Consider the following 21,368-nt stretch of genomic DNA (forward strand, 5'->3'; position numbering starts at 1 on the left):
GGCTCCCTGACTCCCAGATGTAGGGTTTCTGGTCACCCCCAGTTTGACCGGCTTGCAGCCCTGGCAGCTGGAAGCCAGGAGTGGAAACCTCGCTAACTCAATCAATGCACTCTGACAAGCCTAAATGGTTGTTTGGAAGGGGCCTCTCTCATCCACCTCCCTTGTTGCCCCAAACCTCAAATACAATAAATTAAATAAAACATGAGATACAATCGGGGCCTTTTTGGCTGCTGTTTCTAGTGGGAGTCAGAAACATGTTAATGAAGCCTGCGTTTTCCCTCCTCCTTTTGATGTTTGCTCTCCCTCCTCCCCTGCCTCTCCTGGTGGGTGGGTGGAGGGGGGCTGGGGTATTATTCAGCGCACTGCCATAGGTGTCTTCAGCCAATCGCAGGCGATGGCAGCCGCTTGCACCTTGCTGACAGCTGCTGTCAAAATACTCTCTCAACCAGCAGCTCGATAATAACTCGAAAATGAGATACAAATGAGTGATTCCTTGCGTGTGACTGCGCTGACGATCCTGCAGCCCACCGGTCCTTGCTGTGGTCGGGGGACACTACAGGGCAGCTCTGGCCTCTGAAGAGAGGCTGGCAGAAAAAACAGAAGCCAAGTAAGTGGCCAGCCAGCCCTGGATGTATGTCTGGGGAAGATGCTCTGACCCCTGAAAGGGTCTTGAGAATTGGTCCAAAACCCCTTTATGATGGGATGCTACTTGCCCCTGCCCCTGTCAGATATACTTTATGTATGGCCAGAATCTTCCAGGGCAAGGAATCAGGAGGTACTTTTTGCCTACTACATGGACCCCACAGCTGCTTCCCAGGGAAGAGTATCCCTCACCTGCCTCCCCTGCCACCCACAGCCAGGCTCTCCTGTTTCTCCTTCAATGATGCCAGTCCCTCACACCTTGATAAAAAAGGCCCAGATGGGCCCTGGGAGGAGCAAGTGGGCATATAGTCAGTCCTTTTCCATGCATGGTTCCAAGGGATAGGCGGGGCTCCCAGCTCCAGACAGCAGGCCCTGGGGGTAGGATGGATAGCTCTTCCCCAAGGCCAGGGCTGGCTGCCACTGGGGAGACCCTCTACTTGTCATGAACAGGGATGGAGGAGGGTACAAGGAGCCTCTGAAAATGGTTTAGCACTGTCCCAGGCTTTAAAAAGAAACAGTACATTGATGATGCTTCTCTCCTACTTAATAAACTGCTCTGCTCTGGCATGGCTGTCTGGCTATGTTAAAAGAAGTTTGTGTGCCACTAGGTCATTAGAGAGGACCTTATGTAAATTTAAGGCAGTAGGGTGCCTTGGTCCCAGTGAGGGGCGCCTACGAGGCTGGCACTAAAATTCCCTTCCTAAGCTCCCTTTCTTCATCCTTCAGCAAGCTTTTATTCCCAGCCCATGCTAGGAAAACATTCTGCTTCCCCCCACGTGTGTGACAATGTGTGTTCTCCACCAGTGGCCTGTGTCACCCATCTACTTTAAAGAGTGAACGCTGGCGAGGGTGGGCTCAGCCTGTGGAGCCCGCTGTGCCAGCCAAGCCACTGTAGGAGGCTTTTAAGCGTACACTCGGAAGGACAAGAGGCTCTCAGCACACATGAGCAGGGGAGTTGCCGGTTTGGGGGTTACGTCCATCAAACTTGTCTATGGAGCAGGGGGAGGAGCGCAGCCTGGAACCTGGGCCCCAGGGCCTTGGTTCTGCCACTTGACGGCTATGAGACCTCAGGCAAGTCACTTAACCTCTCTGCCTTGCTGTGTCCTCATCTGTGAAGGGAGTATATTAATGCCGACCCCACAGCTGAGGCGCACGGGAAGAGGATGGGCGGTGCCATGCTGTACTGCAGACCGCTGTCTATGGCTGCTTTTGTGGCTTTTGCTCACTTTCCCGCGCTCTCAGGAATGAGATTCACTTACGAATGGGAGGAAGCCTTCGACTTGTTAGCAGGTAACGATACTGAGGGCACCTCAACGTTCGGACGGTGTAGGAAGGGGTGGGCAGAAACCACAGAGGCCAGTATTGTCCGGGCTATGTTTACAGCAAAGGAGATTCCAACAGGGGGCTGGCCCAGGAGTTCAAAGGTCAAAATACAAGAGGGTGGAGCCACTGGAGAGAGAACTGGCTGTGGGTCTGACCTGAGTAACCCATGGATGCTCTCAAGGCTCTCTCTAGCAGCCCTGCCACAGGGATATGGACTTCAAGGAAGTGCTCTTCCCTCTGACTCTGGGCGGCACAGCAGCACAGGAAGGGAGTCTAGGCCTCTTAGAAGTGACCCTTCACTGACTGCCGCGATGCTCGCTTTCTTCTGTTCCTCACTCTGTTCAGGAGCAAGTACCATGTGCGCCTTGCACGTTTGCTCGGTGGCCCCTAACACACATACTTTCCTCCCTTCAACACAGGGAAAGCCTCTCTCCAGCCAGCCCTGCTGAGGTCTCCCTCGCATCCCTCCCTGCTTGCTGTCCTCAGCCCTGGGAACACCAGCGAGGCAGCTGTCTGCAGCAGAGGGAGGAACCCGTGTGCACAGTGCCGCCTCGCCCTGGCACCAGAGAGCTCTTTCGGGATGTCCCACGCCACAGTAAGGATAGAGAAGCTTTGGGTCCAAGGCCAGTTCCCTGGAGGAGCCACACTCCACCTACATCTAAGGCTGATCCTTGTTGGGAGCCAATAGGAGCATTCTTTCCAGAAGAAATGCCCCCAAACTGGGATCAGAGAACAAGTGTTCTGAAATGCATCTAAGAGGAAAGCGGTGAGCAGCGAGGAGGCAGGAGACACAGCAGACACTAAGGAAACTCACAAAGGCAGAGATAAAGGAATCTAGGAGCCTGCATGCCCTCTGGCTGCAGCACAGCGTCAGACACAGAGAGCTGTGTGCTCGTCACAGTTCCCAGACTCCTTTGCTACCCAGCACCCCACACGTCCTTAGAACCTCAATGAGTTTTAAAGGAGTCCCTCAGACCTTTCCCCTATCTGCAGCAGCCTCCCATCACAGCTGACCCAGGCTCCTTCCCCACACTGGGCACCCACTCACTGCAGCACCCAAGGTCACAAGGTGCACTGAGAACCTTGGCATTGGTACCAGGAACTAAGTTACTTTGACTGTCAGGCCGAATGCTGGTGAGGACTGCCTGAGATTCCACAGAATTGGACTCTTGAGGGGCAGAGACCAAAATGACTTCTCTGAAGGAGACAGGCAGCAGAGTCAAGATTCAAAGACTATGCTCAATCGGATGTACTCTGGGGAGTTGTGCCGGTTGAACACTGCACGGTCCTCAAGGCGGCTGCCCCACAGCACTGTGCTTATGAGCCTACAGGGCTACCTTTAACAGCCGATGCCCTCCTCTAAGCCACCTGTCCTGTGACTTCTGCAATGAGGCTCTTGGAGGCCCTGGTCAGATTCTGCTGGCCAGGCACACGACTGATAATGATGAGCCACAGGGTGACAGAGGCGTATCGGCCAGTGCCCAGTGTTAATCGGAAAGCTGTACCCCATTAGAGGCTAATAACCACCAGTCAGGCTGACAGCGGAAAAGACCTGCGGGCTTAGGTGGACCCAACAAATGCATGGCACTGAATATTGGGACTAAGACTCAGGGCCAGTCTTCTACAACAATTCTTTAATCGGCTGCCTAGGGGGACCATGTCTAACCAAAGGCCTACCAGGCAGTCCTTGTCCCTGTGGGAGCTAACTCCCCTGTGATGCAGCGACGAGAGCTTGCCCCTTCCAGAGGCCCAGAGAACTGTTCACTTGAAGGCTCTGTGATGGAGAAGGGGCCCAAAGCTGCCAGACCCGAAGACACTCCGGGACATCTCACAACTGTGTGGCTCCCACTGCTTTTTGTACCCAGGAAGCCAGGAGACAGGCAGAGCCCTGCACTTGCTCCAACAAGTGAGCTGCAAGCAACAATCAATTGGAACGTGAGGCGAACAGCCACTGTGTAACAGAAAGCTAGTAAAACAACTGTTCACTGTGGAGGGAGGGACCATGGCCCAGGGTGCCTCACTTCAGCCTGAGTTCTGTGTCTTCCCTGGATATAGCAAATGGCTGCCTATAGCAGGAAGGAGAGGGAAGAAGCATGCATGCCAGTGTGCACAGGCAGGGGGAAACACCCTTGGAGCAGATGAACGCTACTATCCTACTATCGCCAGTGCAAACTGTGGCTGCTCCTACAGCCGCAGCAGACATTACTAATCAATTGCGATGCCACTTTCTGCAGATCCCAGGCAGTCTCCCCGCTACCCAGCACAGGATCCTAGGCAGCCATGACCAATAGGTTTTGCTGCCTTGGAAAGCATAAGCTCTCTGCTGTAGCTGAAGCAACTGCATGGAGTGATTCAACTAACACAGGACCAGAGAGCTCAGGCAGTGGCCCGAGTGAGTTTAGCCTTCTTCGTGGTGCCCTGTAGACTTGGAAAAGTACTGACTCCTTCCTGAGCTCACAGCCAACTTCTGATGCCTGAGATAGGAGATGCCAGATAACCCCCAAGCTCTTCTCTTAGCAAGGGGCTGAGCCTGGTCAAACAGCAGAGGAACCATCATTCGGTGCTGCCCAGAGTTTGGGGGAAGGAGCTCATCAGAAGGGGGGCCTTTAGAACTGTGGCTATATGCACCTGCACCACAGAGCCCATCCTACCTCGAGGAGAGTCTAGAGATCTCACACCACACACTCACACGCACACGCACACACACACACACACACACACACACACACACACACACGCAGTGCTTGGTCTTTCACACCACAATGAGGCTAGGGACTTCCAACTTTCCGGGGTGCCAGGATCATATCAATTAGCATAGATTTAAGTACTAAAGTTTATGCAGCATATGGAAATTGGGGTGATTTCTCTCTCCCTGCTTGTCCCCAATGCTCGTTGGCCAAGGAGGGAGACTTACTACTAATCAAAGACCAGAGTATCCGTGACTGACCAGGGCCTGGGCCTTCGTGGGTCGCAGATGGCTGCTGGCTGCATGACTCAGTAGCTACTCAAGTCTTCCCAACAGACAGCTGCTGTAGATGCCACCTGCTTACTCCTGTGACGGGCAGCTCACTACTGCCATCTGTCACCGTTTGGGGTATTGATTTTCTAGTTGAAATCTGGGGGGGGGGGCAATCTCCAGATTTACACGTGGGTAGCCTTGAACATCTTACACAGGCTGCACCTTGCACCTTGCTCTGCTGTGGAGCATTGAGATTCTAAGCCTCAGTATCCAGAGAGGTAGAGGAATGAAGGGGACCCCAGGTACAGACAGCTTCAGGTGCTGTAGCTGCTGTGGTCAGGAGGCCTTGCCCACTGTGCCCTGCCCCATGGCAGTAAGATCAGGAACATAACAAATGGTAACCTCACAGTAATGCACAGGGACCCACAGGAATGCTCACCAGGAGCCCACACCTCTGCCAACACTGGCTTAAAGAACCAAAAGCTGACTCTGGATGGTAGCCCTGGCCGAGGTTCTCTTTGGTGCATATGAGCCAGGGAGTATGTGGAGAGTCGGAGGAGGGACATGGCCAACCTCACTGGCTCCGCCCCAGGTGTGACACACTGTCCTGCCAGCCACACAGTGCCTCCGTTTTTGTCTCAGCTTCCCTCTGTCCTAGCCCTCACCGAAGCCACGTGTATGTCCTAAAGTGGCCAGCACCCTGTATCCAGGGCTGCCAGCTGGTTCAGGCCACAGGAACCTGAGATGCACAGGACGCAAAAGTCCCTGTTCATGAGAGGCTACATTCTCCTCAAAGGGCCTTACGGATAGGGTCCAGAGGCCCAGTGGAAGGGCAGAGAGGAACATGGCCCAATGTGTGGGAACAAACACAGCAGACTGGAAGTGTGCGAGGTCTGCATGGATGGGCCGGGCTGTAGGAGTGCGACCAGGTACAAGGCATAGCCATCAGCCAGACGGGCTAATTCAACAGTGCCAATGGGGACAAAGCCTCTACCTCACCCTGGCACAACAAATGGATTCCAGAGGGACTGTGCCCAATGCAGCAAGGTTCACAGGAGAAGATAGGGAGGGGCAGGGACTCCAGAGAAGGCAGCTGAGTGACGGCCATGCGTGAGTAGGCACTGAGCTGCCACAGGACCACAGAGATGTTGTGATCATGTAACCTGGGATGTGGTTCCAGAATACACAGAATGACAGAGCCAATTAGAAAGTTAATAAGAGAAGTTAGTTTACAGATCAGACAACTGGGGCTAGGGGGGATGCTCGGCGGTGAAGAGAACTTGCTGCTCTTCCAGAGGATGGCGTTCAATTGCTAGCACCAACATGGCAGCTCACAACCATCTGAAACTGCAGCTCCAGGAGACCCAACAGCCTTTTTGGTCTCTGTGGGCAAATGGCCTCCCACAAAGACACATGAGCACACACCCACCCACCCACATCGTCCCCCACACATATAGATCAGACGACTACTATCATAGGGAAACTAGTCCCACAAGTGAGATTGGGTAGAAAAAGTGGGCAAGTCATGGGCGTGCTGGCCAGATGTGGGGTGTATGTGGAGGGGTGCAGGCACTGGCACACTGGTGTTAAGTGCACGTAGAACGGAGCTACTCTGGAGCCTGCTCAGTGGCAGCACTTAGGGAGCCAGCAAGCATGTGCCCCTGGAGCAATATGCACAACAGCCCTGCAAAAGTCTGTACTGCCCTGCCCCACACCCCGCAGCCCTGCCCCATGCACTGCAGCACGGCCTCCTGACAGAGTGAGACAGAACAATAAGCAGGCAAGCCACAGCTCACCCAGACGGCATGGCTCGACCTCATGGCGGCATGGATACACTTCCACAGGCAAGCATGGAAGCTCAGGGGTGGGAAGTGGTGTCTCACTGGTGCACACACCATGCTGTCAGACACAGAAGTGAGTGGAGGGGCCATTCTCGATGGGTGGTGGCAGGGCCAGGAAACATGGGGACATCTAAGACTTGTGTAGGGCGTTGGCTAAGGTATGGATGTGTGAGCACTCAAGCTTGTGATTCACATGCACCCCTGCATCTGGCCACCTCTGCCGACTTCAGCACGTCACTGGATCAAATGTCTGTCTTCAGAAACCTCTGCTTGCCCACCTGAGATTGAAACATGTCCACCCGGAGCCCACGATCCCATTCTGATACTGGATGTCTGCAGATGTTATCTAAGACAGACAGATGGAGCCATGGAGCCCATGTCACAAGGAGCATACGGCCTGCACTGTCAAGTACAGAGGGCCTGAGATGGGTTCAGCTGTGAGGCAGGGGACATCGCTAGCCAGGTGTGTGTGAGGTAGGGGACATCATTGGTCCAGGGTGTGTGTGAGGTAGGGGACATCATTGGTCCAGGGTGTGTGTGAGGTAGGGGACATCACTGGTCCAGGGTGTGTGTGAGGTAGGGGACATCATTGGTCCAGGGTGTGTGTGAGGTAGGGGACATCATTGGCAGGGTGTGTGTGAGGTAGGGGACATCATTGGTCCAGGGTGTGTAGGGGTGAGGTGTGTGTGAGGTAGGGGACATCGATGGTCCAGGGTGTGTGTGAGGTAGGGGACATCGATGGTCCAGGGTGTGGCATCTTTCCTGAGAATCAGGGGAACTGGAAGTCCACTTTTGCAGAGCAGTTCAAAGCGCTTGAAGCTTCTAGAAAATACTGCCAGGAACCAGACTGAAAGCAGCAGAGCCCTGAGCCCTGGTCAGGGGAGGGAGGCCACTGACCTCCCTCCACTATCTGAGAGAGATAGGGACAGACTGAGCTGTCCACAAAGTCAGCACAACAGGTGTGCTGGGCACAGGAGACCGGGCGTGTAATTAAGGGCTCTGGATGCCTGGTGTGAATTGCCCATTCACACCTCGCAGGTGGCTCACACCTCTGAGGAGGAAATAGCAGGGAAAAGCAAAAAGAAAAAAAGCTGTGTTCTATCTGGAGCCAGAGCCTGGCCAATCTGAGAGGCAGCAGACATCCCTGCTCTTCAAAGACAGTCCCAGGAAGATGGTGAGCTCTAGATGGGAGCTAACTACAGCACCACAGAGCTGTGCAACCCTAGGCAAACTGCTTACCCTCTCTGTGTCTCCCAACTTGGATTTCATCAGCATTCTAGAGTAAGGCTCTACACAGTAGAGCTGTATACTCCATGAGCATCTTCTGTGTACCTGGTGTGCACCAGGCTCCCATGCACACCGTATGACTCTGGTGATATCTGACCTTATAGTCTGGAGTCGGGTTTTGTTCAATAAGCAGATAATCACGTGGGCAGAGGTCAAAGGGGAGCTGGCAGACAGGCTGAGAGATGGATCTAGGCAAGGATGAGTTGAAGGCCTGGACATAAACAGACATAATCTCAGAGGCACTGCTGTACCTGATCTGTGCCTGGCACTGAGCACTCTGGGTTTCTAATTTCTAAATGAGACTCAGGGCACAGAGCTAGGGATGGCGGCACTGGACTAGGGGCCCAGGCTGTGCCCTTTATCTTACTGCCCCGAAGACTCTGACATCGGGTCTTCATGTCTGACAAGTCTAGGATACAGGAAACCTCCATGTGAGAATCTGAGGGCCGTGGTATGGGGTGTGTGTGTGTGTGTGTGTGTGTGTGTGTGTGTGTGTGTGTCCACTCAGGAAGCTGGCAGGACGGAGAGGAAGCTGGAGGGGCTATAGGGTCTCAAATCCAGGAGAAGCTCAAGCTCTCATGCTTGGGGGTGGGGTGGGGTGAGAGCAAGGGGCTGGGTGGGAGCGTCTCTGCGGAGTGCTATGCAGTGTGGTTGGCAGAGCTGTGTGGGAGCCGGGCTGATGGGTTTCCCATCCTCAGAACCAGGGCTGTCGGCACCTCCCTACAGGACCTCGCTCACCACTGAGTGCCAGCCCACACAAATCATATCTGGGCCACAGTCAGCCTACAGTCTGTCAACAGTACCTCAGGCTGTGGTGAACCAGGTGACAATGACACTCTGCAACAGCCAGTCTTACTTACCCCAAAGGCCTCCTGTGGGGTCCCTGTGGGGTCCCTGTGGGGCAACCTTCACATGCCAAGGGTTCTGTGTTCTGGGAGGGGTGGGCAGCAATGAGAACACTTGTGAGGAGACTGAGGCAGAGGGGCTGTGTGGGACAGACAGAGTCAACCTAAGGGTCTTCCTATAGAGCAGCCATGCACCTGGGCTCTGCGGTGACTGGCTGGGGACCAGGGAAAGCACACAGGTCCTTCAGGCTTGGGCTCCATATCTCTAAGATGTCCTGTTAGCTATCCAGTCTTCAGCATCAGTTCTCGAAGAGACCCAGTCCTTTCAGGAGGGAAGCACACAGCTTGCAGGCCTGGGACAGCTCCAGTGAGCATCTCTCAGGGATAAGCAAGGGAGAAGAAGCCAAGTCTGCCCTCACATAGATGGCTCGCACCCCGTGGCTAGGAAGGCAAAGTAAAGGACCTGTGGGCAAGGGGCAGACGGGGAGTGGAGCACACCCACACAGGAGAGATGGACAGGAGAGATGGGCAGGAGAGATGGGCAGGAGAGATGGGCAGGAGAGATGGGCAGGAGAGATGGACAGGAGAGATGGGCAGCTTTCTTCCTACCCCTCGAGAAGAGCGTGAAGCTTCTTCTGAGCAGAGCCTACCCGGGGCGTCTGTGGAGGTCTGTAAGAGGCAGTGGCTGGGCATCCTCCCTGCCTCACCCAGGCCTTCTCTCCCACCTTGGACTCCTGACACTACTCTTCCAAAGTTTCAAGCCAAACAGGGTTCTGCGAAGGTCACAGTGACCCAAGGGGAGCCTATGGCCAGGCATGCTCCCTGCCCCCCCCCCCCCAAGTGAAGGACCCCAAAGATGCTGCAGTCACTTGGGGAAAGGAACCATTGGAAAGCAGTCTGAGCTGTGCCCCAGACTGAGAATGATGCTGGCGACCCTCCCTCCTGTCTGTCCATCCCACCCCCAGGCCATGAGAAGGGAGGTAGCAGGAGCCAAGTTATGGTTCCTCTCCAACAGATGAGAAAACTGAAACTGGCTGGCCATCACAACTTCTCTGCCTTCAGACATCCTAATCTTCCTGCCAACATCTGGCAGGTCCCTGCCCCCTGTGAAAACCACACACCAGGCTTCAGAATGGACACCAAACCAGGTGTGGGGCCTTGTGTGACTCTGCAGTCTACATGCCTACAAGGCCAACCCTACAGAACTTCCTTCTTGGGAACGGAGACTCTGCCTTTCCTGAACTCAGGGACTCCAGGTAAGGCAGCCCCAAGGAAGGCAATGGGCCCTTGGAGCTTGTGCCTATGGCGGCAGCTGTGTGGCCTGAGCTGCAGTGTGTGCTCACACAAGGTGCAGACACCTGAGCACCCCTGCTGGTCCTTCTACAGGACAGGGGCCTGGGCAGACAGGCACTCCAGGCACCTTAGGGGCTGATGGGAGAGAGGGAATGGCAGTGTGGGAGGCTCGTGCCCAGGGAAAGAAGAGATGATGAGGAAAGTCACAGAGAATCTCCGGGATTCTTCACTGTGGGTAGACACAGGTTCTGCCGGTGCCAGACCCTGGGGTTCATCTTGCTCCTAGTTTTGGTGATGGAACCACAGTTGCCACCCACTGCGACTGCTCCTTCACAGAGCCTGACAGCCTCTCTCTTCCCCGGCCCTCTGCAGACAGCAGCAGAAGAGAGGATACTCCTGAAACGGGTGCCTTCCCTGGGGTCTAGCACAGTGCCTCATATAAACCACAAATTCACCAATGTCCCCAAGACAACCCCGGGGGTGACAAGTCCTTCTAAACCTGGGAGGAAAACAGATACGAGACCAAGCTCTGCTCAAGAGTCTGGAAAGCCACATGGATAGCTTAGATGTGCAGCCCTGCATATTGGCCACAGCAGAAACTCTCCCATGCCCAGAGTCGCAAGCTCCAAGCCTGCCAGCATAGCAGGTACTAGGCACAGCCCAGCACACAGGCACAAACCAGGAACGTCGGTCGGTTGTGACTCTGGGTGTATCTACCAGGAACAGCTCCCCCTCCCCCCCGAATCCTGCCTGACACAGTAGGTCAACCAGTTCTCCCAAACCCCGAAGTCTCCCTTCCCTTAGTCAGTGACCTTTCGCTGGCTGGTGGGTGGCTTTGTCTAGAATCAGAGCTGAGGCATAGGCCTGGCATCCCGGGGAAGTCTCACAGTGACCCCTGCTGTCCACCACTGCAATCGGCCACAGCTCTCCATCCACTGGGAAGCTAACAAAAGCAAGGCAGAGCCTGTACAGGACGGTTCCAGTTTCAGGGGTTTACGACCGCTCAGTCAGAACAATGGCGGAGGGGAAGAGACGCCCCGTGTAAGTACATTCAGCAGACACTAATTCCCTGTCTACTAAAAAGGACGTATAATACAAAGATCAAACAAAGCACCTTCTCCTGCCTTGCAGTCTTTTGTTTCCCTGGATAAATGTCATCCCCAATACACCCTGGATCCAAGTGACACTGTCATCTCCGAGGGATGAGGTTCCTGATCAACACGCTCGGTTCTTAGCAACTCCTTTTGATGCAGCAGCTGTAAGATTGGACGCTTTAAAAAGCAGAGTCACCACAGGCGAGCAGGGAGCTGACACTCTCCCTCTCCTCTTGCCTGATGTGCTGGGATATGTGGGGGGAAAAAAAACATCCTTCTCCCCTGACTGTGACCCATACCACCAGGTACCAGAGCATACAATGTCAGTGGGGACAGTGCGGCATCAATTGGGCTGACCACAGCGGTGAACACCCCCAGTCCAGGGAATGGGGAAGAATGGGGAGTTAAGGGATGGGTTTTGAAGTCGATTCCCCAAGCAGCATCCCGTCTCTTAACCTCACAGCAAGAGGAAAGACGCAAGCCTCACAAAGATAATTCCCTTTCCAACTTAGCACTTGTCATGAAGCCAGTCTGCCTTGCAAGATGCAGACAGGTCATTCTACCAGAGACATCACCTGAGAAAGTGACAAGCAAAGGCTGACACGGCTCCTCCCCGTGCAGCGCCTCAGAGGAGAGGGGGACTCAAGGGCCCCGAGTTCTCTAAAACCCCAGCAGAGCCTCATCAATTGGCTCGGAGGGGTGAACTCACCCACCCAATGACCTGAGAGCACATGCCTGGGGGTCCCTCAGGACCCAGTGCCCTCCCATGGGATCACAGAAATGTCTCCTTCAACTTGGGCCTCAATGCGGGGCCACCCAAGCAACACTCCAAATCACAATGCTCCTCTGTGCACCTACGGGGTGGCCTGTGCGGTTCAGACTGTAAGAGGTCGGATGACGGAGGGCTGGCTCAGTGGTTAAAAGCACTCGTGGGTGATCATTCCCAGCACCCACACGGCAGCTCACAACCTTCTTTAACTCCAGTTCCAGGGTATCTCATGCCTTCCTCTGGCCTCTGAAGGCCTCGCATGCACACAGTGCATGAATGGAAGTAGATTGCTCATGCATGTAAAACAAAATGGTTGGAGGAAAAGGAAGCTAAACTGATGGACCATCTTTCAACCTCGAGCGGAATGAGCCTGACAATGTCTAGGCTCCTGAGTCAGGCTCCTGCCTGCTGCCTCAGCCTGGGAAGGAGAGCCCTGAAGTGTCTATCTCTGTCCCAGCCAGGCTGGCTTTGACTCTCGTCCCTTGCCAAGACCACCTCCTGTGCTAACAGACTATGGTTCTATATGGAGGACTTCACCATCTCCCGAAATGGCTTTTCCAAGAGAGCAGCTGAGACCAGTGTCTTAATCCCATGAGGACAACGGGTCCCCTGCGGAGCTGAGGCGAAGGTCCCAGTGTCTGGGTCCCACCTTAAAGGAACTGACTCTCCTGGAGCAAAGCCTACACAGGGATGTCAGTAAATCCCACAGGGGAACCACAGGCCGCAGCCACCAGAACTGCTGTCTCTCCTGATATCTAGCGACAGCCCTAGGGTACAGACGCACATCCAGCCATCCTCCTGCCTCTGAGAAGGGAGGTCAGGCCACTCTGGCACCATAATCTCTGAGATTAAAGAAGCCAAATCAAGGGCCAAGGTTGGAGAGCCCCACTGTGGACTTACAGCAGCACCAGTTCGGACCTGAGTAGCCTCCCAGCCTCCGGGGGGCACTGTGCCCACAGCCCAGTGTGGGGACCTACCTGAAAAGCTCCCGGATCTCCCTCTGGTTGGCCTGGAAGGGGATATTCCGTACCAGGATCTTGGAGGTCGTCTGCTTCTTGGGGACCTGCTTCTTCCGAGTGGATGTCAAGGCAGGCCTGGAATGGGGTGGGCAAATGCCAGGTCATTTGGTTTGCCAACTGCTTGTACCTAGACCAACTCTGTCACCTTCCCACACAAAACACCTCCCTGTCATTTCAAGTGACCTACAGAAGGGGCCCGGATGACAGCAGAGGAAGTCAGCCCATCCTCCACTTTGGGGTGACAGGGACCAGAGCTATCCTGTCCCCTGAACAGCACAGCCCATTGCTGCTGTCCTGTAACAAGGATCATGAGAAGGAATGCCATGAGGAAGGGCCTCAGGCATTCTGGGCCAGCCCTTTACCCATGGCTACATATACTCCCATGTGCACCTTTATTATAAGAGCATGTCTGAGCTCGCTCTCCCCAGATGATGGACACGGACTGGTCCAGTCAGGCAGGGACGTGGGTATCAAAGTTGACACATGAAACCTTAATTGGGAAGAACCTCAAGAGGCTAAGTATTGGGGTGTGTATGGGGGCATTTAAGAACCAGAGACACCAGAACAATCAGCGTCAAGTCAGACTCAGAAAGCTGCCACCCATCCATGGACAGAGAAGACATCTGAGGACTCACTTGGTGGCCCGTTCGGAGATCCGTACTTCCAGCTTATGGCCATCCACAACGTGACCCTAGAACACAAAATGACGACACCTGGTCACTAACACACCCTTGCCCTTGCCTGTCCCAGGAAGAGGGGTTGGTGGGAACCCAGGACAGAGATGGCTTTAGCACAAAAGTCATCCCCTGAGCCAAGCAGCAGGTGGCCAGAGAGACACAGTGTCCTAGGTACTCAGGATCTCCTGGCCGCTCAAGGAGTCATTTTTACCATTGGAGGGACAGGACCCTGCAAGTCTAGTTTGCAGATAGCTCACTCTAGTCCACAGGCTCTTTATGGAAGGTTCTAACCCACCGGAGCCACACGTAACTAGGCTGAAACTGCAAAGCTGGTGCATTAGACAGTGACCCCTGGAAACCCCTCCGTATCCCAGGAAATGCTACGAGTGGGGTTTTGGATGCCCGATCTCTGGCAGTGATGTGCACACGAGTTCATGCATAGAAGAGCACATGGCTTGTGTGCAAATGCCGCGCTACCAACTCTTGAGAAACACGACAGAGAAAATGTGGACCACAATCTTCAGAGTTGAATTTGAGTCAAATGAAGACACAGGGTCCTGGAGTGCAGTGCGATTTCTAGTAAACGAAAGAGAAAAGCTCATGGGCACATGCTGAGCTGTGTCCTCTGCACGGCATGGCTTGATGACTGTCAATGCAGAGAGACCTACCTTTATATTCTTGAGATAGTGTCTATTGTATAGATCAGGCTAGCTTAAGACCTGCTATGTAGACCAGGCTGGTCTGGAACTCAAGAGGTCCTCCCGAGTACTGGCCTTGTGGCTGTTTTCTTAAGCAGGGTTCAGGTCCCTCTAGGGCCACAGAGGCCGCACTCCCACTCTTGCTGCTGAGGTCACAATCTGCCTCTTTGCCTTAGCCCCTCTCCCAACCTTTTCCTTGGCCCAAGCTACAGTGTATGGTGAGGGGGTGCAAGGGTCCCCCAGTTTCCCCCAGACTATCCATGCTCTTCTCGGCAGCTCAGGAAAACGTCCTAAAACTCCAGTCAGAACTCCATCTTCCACTGCCTTCAGGCCCCGGGGTTAGCCCTCCAAAGGACATAGCTCAGGCTGGGCGTCTACATCTCTTTCCTCTGTCCTAGCATCCTGTCCCTGTCCTGCCATCACCCTGGCCTCTCTGCCTCCCTCTCTGAGGCTCATTCTTGCCTTAGAGGGCCTGCCATAGGTCTCTGCACTTGCTATCCCCATCGCCTAGCTGATCTCTCCCAGAGCTCTGAGCAGGTGACTTCTGTCATGACAGGCACTGGTCACCTGTCACCTCCTTAAGGAGCCCTCTTTGTGTTTTCTGCAGTATCCCCTGGGAGAGGTGTGATTTCCATGGAGCACCCATGACTGTGCTCTTCCGAATCTGTCCAGCTCTGAAGCCTGTCTGTCCCAACAGAGGGAGGAGCGAGAGCCCAACTAGCTCACAGTCATGTCTGATAGACAGACGGGCCCGCGTGTGTATACAGCGCCACTCGCTGTATTTCCTGGGATATCGGAGGGATTTCCTGGGGTCATTTTGCTAATGCACCAGCTTTGTGTCTAGGGACTGCGGTCAGAGCCTAGCTTACGTGTGGCTCAGGTGGGTTAGAACACTCCATAAAGAGCCTGTGGAATAGAGCGAGCATGTTGGAATCACGGCGAAAGGATGAATGAGCCAAAGTGACCACAGAGGGGTGAGAGAGGTCCTTAATCTTTCTTGGGCCCTGGTCTCATCATGGTGACCTGGAACCCCCATCTTACTTACCTGGAGCTGCTTGAGTGCTTTCTGGGCCTGTTCTGGCTTCTTGTATTCCACAAACCCGAACCCCATTGACAGTAGCACTCCTGAGGGAAAGAGGGAGGGAGAGTGAGGGAGGTGGGGTGGGACCCAGCACTAGAGCAGACCAAGGCTCCATGGGTGGACCCCCACTTATTCCTCTCCTCTTCTTACACCCCTCTTCCTTCAAATCAAGACTTAGCTCCTGCTAAGAGACCTAGGACCAGGCATTAATGTGACTCACAAAAGAGGCAACATGGCTGCTCGCTGGGCCTCCCTGGCTATTAACTAGTGGATGACTGACACCACAGCTCACCTCCTAATCAGATTCTACCCCTCACAGGGTGTGGGAAGTAACAGGGTGAGCAGGCTCCTGGGATCCGCCTGACAGACACCCAGTAGGAACCATGGCCGTCCATTACTACTCAGGAGCGCGCTGGGCCAGCCCGCGTGCTATCCCCGCCAATCCTGCCTAACTGAAGGGGACTCTGGATGGTGATGGCCCTGCCTACCCCTTGCAGAAAGCTAGAAGGAGGTTGGCCAGGACTCACGAGAATCTCTAGGGCCAAGGAAAGACATGAGGTCTAGGTGCCCAGGGAGGCACAAGATTAATGTATCTGTAGAATGCTCTAGAACGTATTCTTCCAGGATGAATACCTGCTTTACTCTTCTTCTTGGAGATGGTGCAGCTCTTCACAGCTCCCACTCTGGAAAACACCTACGAAAGATAGGCCCCTGTCACCGGCTGCCTTCTAGACAGAAGTGTGCAGGTACCGCCATCCCCTTACATGAGGACCCACCCCTAAGGTGAAGGGGGCAGATGTGATGCTACCAGGAGGCTGCAGGCCAAGGGGTCCCATCCCTCTGTTCCCCAAACTCACTTCCTTCAGGGTCTCCTGTGTGGTGTTGAAGTTGAGGTTCTTAATGAACAAAGTGCACCCTGGAATGCTTTCTTCTTCTTCCTCTTCCTCCTCTTCCTCTTCTTCCATTTTGCCCATGGAGGCCTCTGCTCCTTCCACCAAAGCCTTTTCACCTTCAGGGTCCAGTACTGGCCCGTCGACTGGCCGTCAACAAAGAAATCAGTCTTATATGGTGGCACTGCAAACCACAGACATCGCAGAACTTCCAGCACAAAACTGGCTGGATTTAAGGGGTCCTGAGGCACTGATGGGCTTCAGCAGAGGGAGAGGAAACAGGAAGGGGTGGGAGGAGGAGAGAGAGAGGGAGAGAAGGGGAGCGGGAGAGATGTAGTGGAGGGGGGCAAGAGAGAAGAGAGAGGGGCGTAGAGAGAGGTGTAAGACACACAGACAGACACAGATGTCCTGCTCTAGGCCCCAATTGAGAGAGAACAGAGTGCTGAACAGGCCTGACTTAACTTTAACATGAAGTACTGTGCCTTTTAACCATGAGCCTAAGCAAATGCTATTTTCCTCAAAATCACAAACAACCAACACCCTCCCCCTCAAGGTACTTGGTAAACTTTCAAACTAAAATCCAACTTGAAATCTCTCCAAATGGTAAAGTGGGGGTGGGGTGGGGGTTGAAAACAGATCATTGTCAATAACCCCGCCCAAGGGATGGGACCTGAAGCCCCTGGATGCACTGCTGTCAGGAATGTGATCGAGGGCAATGCACGCCCTGGCGGGCCAACACCAGAAAGGTCGTGTGGGCCAAGGGACAGCCGCTGTTCTTTGCTCTTAGTCCAGCTTCTGCGTGTGGGCGGGACTTCCTGGTGCTCAGCTCTGTCCATCTCCCCAGCCTTCTGAAAGCCTCACTCACCCCTGCTGTAACTGCCAGCCCCCCACACCCAGGCCCGCAAGCCCAATGGAAGTGACACAGTGACATCGTCCCCTCTCTGACAGTGGGAAATACAGCTGTGCCCAGAGCCTGGATGCAAGCCTTGTCTCCCAGCAATGCCACCACAGCACAGCCGCTTCCACCTGCAAAGGCAAAGCTGAGAAAGACATTCAGGATGGAGAATAGGACGTCAGCTCCTGGGGGAAGACACAGAACACTAGTTCGCCTCTGCCTCAGACAAGGGAGGCTGGTGACATCTCTGATGCATGTGCCATGACCCAAAAGAGGGACCACATCACAAAACATGAGGCTCCAATGTCTGACACTTGGAGAGGTCACTTCAGTGTGGTCAGAAAGGTGGAGTTTTCAAGAAGAAGAAAATATAGCTGTTTTTAAAATTAATCAATTCTTACAACAAGGCTTTCAGCCTCAGCTGGGGCCGGAAAAGAACCAGTTTGCTGGCCTCATGCCCATGCCCCGGCCTGTACCACATTCCTGACCCTGCCCTCCTCCCGCCCCCAGTCTGGACTCAGCTAGCGTTCAGCAGTATGCACCTAGGACTCTGCCCTGGGCTGTGTCTCACAGAGTGTGTTCAGATGGCCCCAGGGAGGTAACTCTGCTTTAGCAACTGGCTGAGCTGAGAAAGGTTGTAGGCAGTCAGTATCCACGATGAGCAGGTCCCTTCTAAGCAGGCCAGCTGCTCCTAGCCCCAACCTCAGGAGGCAGGGGACTTTTGAGAATGCCTGGCACCTAGTCCTAGACGTGCAACTGGCTTGGCCGGAACAATTCCAATGAGCCAACCCACACCCCCCCTCAACACAGGAAATACAGGGCACACTTGGGTATGGTAGACTTTCTTCCCACAGCCCAGATAGGGCTACGAGCCTCTCTACACTCATCCAGACCCCCTGGATCCAGAGATCCACATGGTCCTGGAGAAGATGTGGGGAAACTGCCGGGGGCATGGAGCTATGAGCCACGTTGCAGGTCACACATTAGCTGTGCTGGGGCCGGTGGCTGAATCCCTACTTTAGCCCCATTTACAGTACAGCTGTGGTGGTTTGAAAGAAAATGGCCCCAACAGGCCCAGAGGGCGTGGCACTATTGGGAGGTGTGGCCTTGTTGGAAGAAGCATGTCACTGCTGGGGCGGGCTTTGAGGTCTCGTGCTTAAGCTATGCCCAAGGTGGCTCACAGTCTCCTGCTGCCTGAGGATCACGATGTAGAACTCTCTAGAACTCCTTCTCTAACAACATGTCTGCCTGCATACCGCCATGCTTCCTTCCTATCATGACGGCAATGCACTGAACCTCTGAAGCTGTAAGGCAGCCCCAGTGAAATGTTCTCCTTTCTACGGGTGGCATGGTCATGGAATCTCCTCATAGCAATAGAACCCTAAGACAATGAGACCAAGCACAGTGCACAGGCATAGTGCACATATGTATGCATATGCACACTTATATACACAGAACATGTGTGTACACACTCCTGCACCCAGCACTTGGCTGTTCTGAAGTACGTGTGCCCATAACCTCATCCACAGGTTTGGATATTGTCACTGGCCACCAACTGACCAAGTGACCTCCTTGCCAGTCCCCTACCTGGAGCTGGCCCCTGGCTTGTCAGCTTCTCAAACCTCATCCCTAGCTTCTCTCTGCTCAGCCCACACCAACTGCTCTGGCCTCTTTGCTGACCACCAGATCCACCAAACCAACACCAGTCACGGGACCTTTGCACATGGTGACCCTGCTCATTCTATTCAGCTCCTGGATTCCCGCCAGGTCACGGCACAAGCATTCCTGAGGGCCCTTGCTGCCGACTGTTACAGAGGACTCAGCGAGTCTCTATGACTCTCCTCTGGTTTCTTCTTTTTTTTTTTTTTTTTTCTGGGGCTGGAGACCGAACCCAGGACCTTGCGCTTCCTAAGTAAGCGCTCTACCACTGAGCCAAATCCCCAACCCCCTCTGGTTTCTTCTTTATAGAGCCCTGGCCCCACTGTGAAATCATTTTCCCCACTGCTCAGGTCTGTGTGTCTCAAGTATGAGGGGAGCTCACCATGTGTGGGGCCGGGTCTGGAATAGTGATGTCTACTCCAGAAACACCCCTGGAAACGAGTGTGTCACACTCAGCCTGTGCCTGGAACACAGGACGGGCAGCCACACTTATGGTGTTTCTGAGCAGCTGTGGAGTCATGTACACAAGCTCAGACCTCGGGCTGATTACTGAGTCGCACACAAACACACTGCCCTCATGAGTTCACATCTCCAGGCTTCCCTCTTTCTTACCATCTCAATGGTATCAATAAAGGTTCTGAGAAAGGCCAGGAGGGGACCAGGGGACCAGCCTGCCACAAGCTCCTGGGCCACTGGAGGACAAGCTGTGAACCCCTACCTCTAGAGCCAAAATGGCACAAGCAGGGAGCATTGGTACCCGCCTCCTCTGCCTGGGGTTCTGGGAAGGCCACACATCCAGGGCACCTGGCCCCACCTTATGCCTCACCACCAGCCCTGCTGTGGCCTGTGTCTGGGTTTAAGGGAGGCTGGAAATGGCTAAGTGCCAGGATGCTGAAGACAAGGTCTTTTTAAAAAAAAAAAAAAAGATTCTGCTTTAGCCCCAAGTGGGGAGACAAAGGAAAGACAAAACACTGGGTACCATGAAATCTAAATGGATAACAAGAAAAGCAAGGACCAGCGAGGGGGAGGGGTAAGAGAGATGGAGGGCTCCGCAAAGGCACAGGGTGGGGTGAGAAGCCAGATGCAAGGTGGGCTGCAGGGACCAGGAGGGGCAGGGAGAAACCACTTCCACCTCAGTCAGCACAATGACAGCCAGTCATGGGTGGCCACAGGGGGCGTCATTAGAAGCAGGCTGTAGGATTCCCCTGCCCCTCCCCACTGGGGTTCCTGTGAGGCCCACAGCGACAGCCTGTTATCAGCAGCAAGCAGCTTTGTGGGACCTCCCCTGACTCACAGCCCGTTATCTGGAGGTGAGGGTCTTGGTTGTGGGGAGATAAAACACGCTGTTCCTGTCCCTCGGGACCCATGCAGGGAACGGCAGCTCACTGCAGAAAAGCCTGCCCATCCCCCCCACCTCCTTGCCTATGAAATCCTAGCCTGGGTCGCCAGCAATCTAGGTTCTCACCCTACAAGGATGGGAGAGCCGACGGAACCCCGAGAACAATGTGCAGGGGTGAGGGGGCACGGGATGACAGTGGGCAGGGGTGAAGGGGCACGGGATGACATTGGGCAGGGGTGAGGGGGCACAGGATGACAGTCTGGGCAGGGGTGAGGGGGGCACAGGATGACAGTCTGGGCAGGGGTGAGGGGGTATGAGATGACAGTCTGGGCAGGGGTGAGGGGACATGAGATTTCAGTCTGGGCAGAGGTGAGGGGGTATGAGATGGCAGTCTGGGCAGAGGTGAGGGGACATGGGATGACACTGGGCAGGGGTGAGGGGGTATGAGATGGCAGTCTGGGCAGAGGTGAGGGGACATGGGATGACACTGGGCAGAGGTGAGGGGGCATGGGATAATACTCCAGGCAGGGGCTTGGGGACTCAGGATGGTACTTGGGGCAGGGGTGAGGGAGCAGAGGATCACACTTGGGGCAGGGGTAAGGAGTCATGGGATGACACCCTGGTCAGGGGTAAGAGGGCACACGGGATGACACTCTAGGCAGGGGTGAGGAGTCATGGGATAACACTCTGGGTAGGGGTGAGGGGGCATGGGATGATACTCCAGGCAGGAGTGAGGGGGCATGGGATGACACCCTGGGCAGGGGTGAGGGAGCACAGGATGACATTCAATGGACAGGGGACTATATAGTCAGACAGGATGGGAAGTGCCACAGGAGGCCAAGGAGGCTTTGGGAAGGGGCAGAGGGACGGTGTGGGCACAGTGCATCCGGGCAGGGAATAACTAAGGACAGCTTCCTAGTCCTCCTCCCAGGTCTGAGGTTGCCTTGGTGTAGGTCACAGGCTGTGTGGTCCTGGAAAGTCCTCAGGGTCAGGGCCTGATATCGGGGACAAGGTGATAGAGGACCACACCCAGACCCCAGACCCCAGTGTCAGGAAA

At 54.6% G+C, this 21,368-nt stretch overlaps 1 protein-coding gene across 1 annotated transcript in view; it reads right to left on the reverse strand.

Annotated features, from left to right (window-relative positions):
• The window catches only part of Rbm19 (RNA binding motif protein 19), an 84,860-nt gene that overhangs the window by 44,562 nt on the left and 18,930 nt on the right, over window positions 1-21,368 (reverse strand). Inside the window, 5 exon segments of the mRNA XM_032886848.1 lie at window positions 13,031-13,147; window positions 13,708-13,763; window positions 15,493-15,572; window positions 16,162-16,222; window positions 16,386-16,552. Of these exon segments, the coding sequence (XP_032742739.1) occupies window positions 13,031-13,147; window positions 13,708-13,763; window positions 15,493-15,572; window positions 16,162-16,222; window positions 16,386-16,552 (481 nt within the window).

This window comes from Rattus rattus, chromosome 16, assembly GCF_011064425.1.
Source record: "Rattus rattus isolate New Zealand chromosome 16, Rrattus_CSIRO_v1, whole genome shotgun sequence".
In the NCBI taxonomy this organism is placed as follows: Eukaryota; Metazoa; Chordata; class Mammalia; order Rodentia; family Muridae; genus Rattus; species Rattus rattus.